Source organism: Melanotaenia boesemani, chromosome 8, assembly GCF_017639745.1.
Source record: "Melanotaenia boesemani isolate fMelBoe1 chromosome 8, fMelBoe1.pri, whole genome shotgun sequence".
Classification (NCBI taxonomy): Eukaryota; Metazoa; Chordata; class Actinopteri; order Atheriniformes; family Melanotaeniidae; genus Melanotaenia; species Melanotaenia boesemani.
The window spans coordinates 6,272,984-6,279,011 of NC_055689.1; the positions used below are offsets into that span (position 1 = coordinate 6,272,984).

Genomic DNA, 6,028 nt, shown 5'->3' on the forward strand with positions numbered 1-6,028 from the left:
TGAAACGGTCTGGAATGTACCATTACACACTAGGGGGGGTAACGTTGTCACATACTGTACATTTCCGCTATACTAATTCTCCGTATGATAATAATATTATCATTCTAAAATATTGTTACTTTTAAATGTGTGTTTATCATAAAATAGAGAAGTTGTGTTTGTACGTGGCAACGATTTGTCAAGGAGACAAACTCCCCCTCCCTGATATATGCAGGTTGATCCGCGCTAAGACGATGTCGCTAGCAGCCCTTTAAAACCGCTCCACTTCCGAGATGAAGAGAAGAGGAGCACAGCAGCACAGGAGTAGTCATGAGCCGTCGAACCGCGTCTCCGAAATAAAGAAAAGACGCGAACAGTTAGACAGGCTATGTTGAGACAACATATTGGGACTCCAGGATCTTTATGGACTCGGAATCTAAGGAATTTTCGTTACGTCCAAATCTATGTAGGATGTGGCGACTGCACTAAAGCAGCATAGATTCGTTTACCCCTACTTTTTCTTTTGCGGCATTTTATTTTTTCTTTAAACAGGCGCAAAGACAACAACTGCAACCTGGACTCCTTTTGTAAAACAGGAATGGTTTATCCTCCTGAAGGTGTATTCTACATTGAAATGGATCAAGCACCACCAGGTAAGTTAGGGTTAAAGGCAGCCATTGTCTGATCTGCGGGTTTCGGAATGCGTTTCTTTTTTTCCTCCATGCTCTCTTTCTTTGCTAGCATTATTTTATGCTGGTGATAAAGTTGACAAAATGCTGCCCAGGCATTAGGACGGGGTTATAATGGCCAGCTTCTTGGTGCTGCGCTCCCCCAGTGGCATTGCCCAGGCATGCATAGCGCAATTCACTTGCCAATTACGTAATACCTTTCGGAGGATCAGGCGCAGTGGCTCGCCTCCTTTTCTTTTGTCCCAGCTACATATGACAAACTTGGACGGGCGACGCTGCCGCACTTCGGCATCTCCCGTGTGGAAGATGTTTTTTTGCAGATGCTTGTGGAAAAGGGTGCATTTGGAAGGGAAAAGAGGCTGGTTGAGGGTGCGTTAATGAGCATCGCATGAAACGACCGCTTTGTTCTCCTCTGCAGCCAGCCGTGCTTAATTTGTGCGCGAGCCCTGGAAGTAGGCTACGGGCAAGGAGACGAGACAGCTCGTCTCATGACTCAACTCCGGCAAAACTCACGAACAGCTCCTTTTCTATTTACATTTGTCACTTGACTGCTGTGTTATTACATTGTTGTTAAGCAGGCTTGAGTTGAGTCTTATTGAATCTTGTATTATAATTTATTACAGCCAAGTTAAAAGTAATTAATCTTATGCTAGTCGAATAAAATTAATCATTTTACGTGTGTAATTTTAGCTACACTTACTAAAGCATAAGATAATAGAAAAACTTGAACTGCATACTGCTGGCGGGCCATAAGCACAATAAGAAGTATTTTATTGTTCCTGTAACTACAAAGAAAAGCTAATTTCTCAATGTAGTTTAAAGACTTAACTCACCTATCCAGACTAGTTATTATATTTGAATATTTGGTTGTTAAATTATGTATTTTTTTTCATTGTAAATCAGTGGGTTGTTGGCAATAAACTGAAGAAGTGATGGAAGGTGTGCAGATTTAATTATACAGAGTCCAGAAGCCATTTCAGAGGGTTTTTTTTTAGTTAAATTTTTTTCTGTCTGCTGCACCTGCCTTTTGTTTATTTTAAGGTCTGAAAAAGAGGGGACTGGATGGTGGGAGAAAGCCACATTTTCTCCTCTCTGAGGGTGCTCTTGTATTCTCCCCTAACTGCCTCATGAAAGGCACTTTTGTCCTGCAGTGAAATATATCGCCCTTCACCTCCTCTTGATGCGGTTTGCCCTCTTTTTTTTCCCCTTCTTCTTCTCATTTTTAAGGAAACGCTTAGCCAGAATGAGCTTTTTCTCTCCCTCGCTCTTTAAGGTTGATGGAAAACGTATGATCTGTAAGCTTGCAGTGATTATAGAATAGGAAGGGAGGTCCAAGAAGCTCAAAGTATCATTTTAGTATTTTTTTTTATGTGTCATGAAATTCAGAACAGCGCCAAAGGCAAACATTAAAAACTGGACTTTGCAAAAGAAAGAGGGCGTTGAAAGCCAATACTTAATGAGTTATTAATAAAATCCACAAATGAGGGCTGCATTCCCCCTGTCAGTGCTGACCACACTCATGATTTGCAGGATTTGGCAATTTGACATGTCTTGGAAACATGCCTGGGCATGCCCTCCCATCTTCCATCATGCAAGGGTGTCTCAGTGTGCATTAGCGAGGATATTCAAGTGGTCATGCTGTGACAGATATAATCTTCACAGATTCCTCTCTAAATATTTTTTTAATAATTTTTCTGTCTCTTTTTGTGCTTAGCTCTCCCTCCCAGGTCAACAAAGCCAGTGATGTCCACCATGAACAACAACTGCCTTTCTCCACCTGTGTATTCGCTACAGGATGCTGAATGGTATTGGGGGGATATAACTAGGTAAACAAATCACAGAGCTCAGTTATTCTCACAAAAAAATTCTACATTTGGATTGTTTTGATTATGATAATGAAAACCAACAACTGATTCCCCACAGGGACGAGGTTAACGAGAAGCTTCGGGACACACCTGACGGCTCTTTTCTGGTGCGTGACGCATCCACAAAGCTACAAGGAGACTTTACACTGACATTAAGGTAAGCTGAAGAAAAGGAGAGTAATCCCTCCAAACAAAGCATCACCAGGACTCACGCTATATTATACACTAATCTAATTGTGTGACTCTGACAGGAAAGACGGGCTAAACAAGTTGATCAAAATTTACCACCATGATGGAAAGTACGGCTTCTCGGACCCCCTCACGTTCACGTCGGTATTGGAGCTTATTTGGTACTATCAGCACCATTCGTTGGTGGAGTACAACGCCACACTGGATCTGATGCTCACTCATCCTGTGTCCCGCTTCCAGCAGGTTAGTGCCGTTTTTTAATTGTCTTGGACATGTAAACTAAAATATGTTGAAGTGATCCAAGTGACTGAATGGAAAATTTTCACTTTAGGTGAAAGAAGATAGCGTTGATGTGGCTGGGAGGAAACTGAAAGAGGTCCACAATCAGTACCAAGAAAAATCTAAGGAGTTTGATCATCTTTACGAAGCCTTCACAAAGACCTCGCAGGTTAAAAAGCAGTTTTTATGTTTTTATCCACAAACCTTTCAGTCCTTCTACTCAAGGGTTTCTGACAGGATTTGTTCTCTAATGCAGGAGATTCAGATGAAGCGCACGGCGATCGAGGCTTTTAATGAGACGATGCTGATCTTCGAGGAGCAGTGTCGTGAGCAGGAGCGTTACGGAGAGGAGTTCGAGAGGAACAGTCATTCAGATGCTGACACAGAGCTGGAGAGGTGCTTAATTATGTAATGCTCTAAAATTAATAGCATTAGCTCATTTGGCTCATATCCTTTTATTCAAACCTTGCTGCATCTCTTGCTTTTTGCCCCTCAGCTTTCTGATAAATTATGAGAAGCTGAAGTGTCGTCTTGGAGAGATCTTTGACAGCAAAATCCACCTGGAGGAGGACTTGAGAACACAAGTGGAGTACTACAGAGAGACGGACAGGAAGATGAACAGCTTGCGACCAGACCTCATCCAGCTACGCAACATCAGAGACCAGTACCTCAAGTAAGTACTTTATCTAAGCTCATCTCATTTGCAGTAGATCTTTAGTTTGCATATGAAAAACAACAAAAAAAAACTTTTCTTCTCTCCTTGCAGCTGGCTTAATCACAAAGGTGTGCGGCAGAAACGGATAAATGATTGGCTGGGGATACACAGCGACAGCCTCGATGAGTACGTTTCAACTAATTCTCCTGCATATATTGTACTTTTAGCTAAAATAGTTAGAAGCACAGGTGTAACAATACAACAACTTTTCTTTCAGCACATACGTGTTGAAGGGAGATGAGAAGAATTTGCCACATCACGATGAGACGAGCTGGTTTGTGGGCGAACTGAGTCGGTCGCAAGCTGAAGAGATGCTTCAAGGAAAATCTCCTGGAACGTTCCTGATCCGCGAGAGCAGCAAGCAGGGATGCTACGCCTGCTCTGTTGTGTAAGTACACCCCAATGGAGGACAATCTGAGGGAAATATAAAAAGTAAAGTGGCTGGGTGATGCTAACTAATGCCTCTTAATTCATTACAGAGTGAATGAAGAGGTCAAGCACTGCATGATCTACAGCACGCCGCACGGTTACGGCTTCGCCGAACCCTATGACGCACACTGCTCGCTGAAAGACCTCGTCCTGCACTATCGCCTGCACTCCTTAGCGCAACACAACGATGCCCTGGATGTCCGGCTGTCGCACCCAGTACAAGCCAAAGCCACAGCCGCTGCTTCTCAACACTCAGAGGAGCACAAACTGTTACAGACTCCAAAACACATGCCGGGACTCCCTCCTGCAGCTCCAGAGATGTAACCCAAGAGAGAAGAGACAAGAAGAAAGGACGTGTTTGCTATTTGCTGCGAGAACGTCTGCATCAAAGGTGCATTGTGTAAAATTTTGCACTACAGTGATTCTTTCGGTTTCTGAGAAGGGGATGACGTGGGACCGGAACTTGAATGTCAGCTTGACTGTTTCAGCTTTCCAGCTAATTTTACACTTAGTGCTGTTTGTTCAAAAGCACCCCGCCCCCCCATGATACCCCCTTATTTCTCTGTTAGGGAAGCTGATAGCCTGAAATTTGTTCACCGGTTGCTGAAAATATCTGTTTCCACTATCTGTTTTTACAAATTTGATCAATATGTTTTTATATATTGGGTTGCTACTGCAGATATATGAGGAGAGGAAAAGATAAAAAAAAAATGGTGCTGTTAACAAGCCTGATTAGATTATATCAGTTTAATGGGCCAAACCATTTTTTGGGGGGGGGGGGGGTTAAAATGCCAAGTGTGAATATGTTAAAAGTCGTGCTGCATCTTAACCATCCGCCCCTTCCTTAACAGACATTCATATACAGTGGATAATTATGTAGCATTAACATACTGTAGAAAAACCATTGTAAAAGCATATTCAATGTTATACCCATTGACCAAAGCACTTAATAGTGAGAAAAACTACATCCCGTTTAGTGTGGTAATTGCATTTGGGCAAGGGTAGGGAAAATTTATGTACACCTGCTGATGTGCTGATCAAAACATAATCCGAAGTACTGTATGTTATATTCTGTTATTCAAAGAAATATAAGCTTTTTGTATTCTATATATATTTTTTCTATAAACATGCCACAAGATGAAAGCTTGAAGAAAGTGCAATCCAACAGTATTTCTATTGTTGCAATGTGTGATGATAATGATGGCGCAGGGGGCGGAGAAGGTAATGCTGTTATGAGAGGTTGACGTTTGCCACAAAAATGCACTCTCCCCGGTGGTGTCGGTATGATGTGGCCTCCGATGTTTGTGTGAACTGCCAGAGGTCTGGAAGTATCCTGCCTCCATTTACTTGAACTGTGGCATTGCTCGAGCTATGAATGTTTTTTCATGACATGCAGCCTACATAGCTTCAGAGGAAAGGAATCCATGTTGAACTTGGCACATTTTTCAACTTTGAGGACAATAGACACTTTGTATAGAGAGATACCGTTAAATGTATTTCTGACGTTGGTTCGCGGAAGGAGGTTGATGAAGCCTCTTGAAAAATATGACTCCACTGGAGGACTGAGGAAACTCCTTGGGTGAAGCTGAGCAATGTGAGATCCTGACCTTTTTCATGCTGAAAGACAATAAACTACAGAGAGTTTTGTCAACTCACGCAGTCCGTCGTTTCTTTCTTTAATGAAATCATTCTTACAATATAAGGAAAGAGCTCAGAAACTAGTGATAATAAGTTTGCTGTCTGGCTGTAGTGGAGCTGCTGTGGTTTGATGAGCTTATCTTTGGGTCAGCACAGATAGAAGGCAGCGAGGGCACCGGAGGACACGCTGTCGACAGATGGAAGGGAAAGGAAGCGATAAAGACAATGGCAGGATACGTGCAGGC

The 6,028-nt window shown here is 42.6% G+C and overlaps 1 protein-coding gene across 1 annotated transcript; it reads left to right on the top strand.

The window, feature by feature from the left end:
• The first annotated feature begins 280 nt into the window (after positions 1 to 280).
• On the top strand, positions 281 to 5,796 carry LOC121644958 (phosphatidylinositol 3-kinase regulatory subunit gamma-like). Its single transcript, XM_041993223.1, has 10 exons — positions 281 to 632; positions 2,383 to 2,494; positions 2,592 to 2,690; positions 2,785 to 2,965; positions 3,054 to 3,170; positions 3,258 to 3,397; positions 3,498 to 3,674; positions 3,768 to 3,842; positions 3,934 to 4,104; positions 4,196 to 5,796. Exons 1-10 carry the CDS (start codon positions 578 to 580, stop codon positions 4,467 to 4,469), a joined length of 1,401 nt encoding a protein of 466 aa, XP_041849157.1. The 5' UTR covers positions 281 to 577; the 3' UTR covers positions 4,470 to 5,796.
• Positions 5,797 to 6,028: the final 232 nt, after the last annotated feature.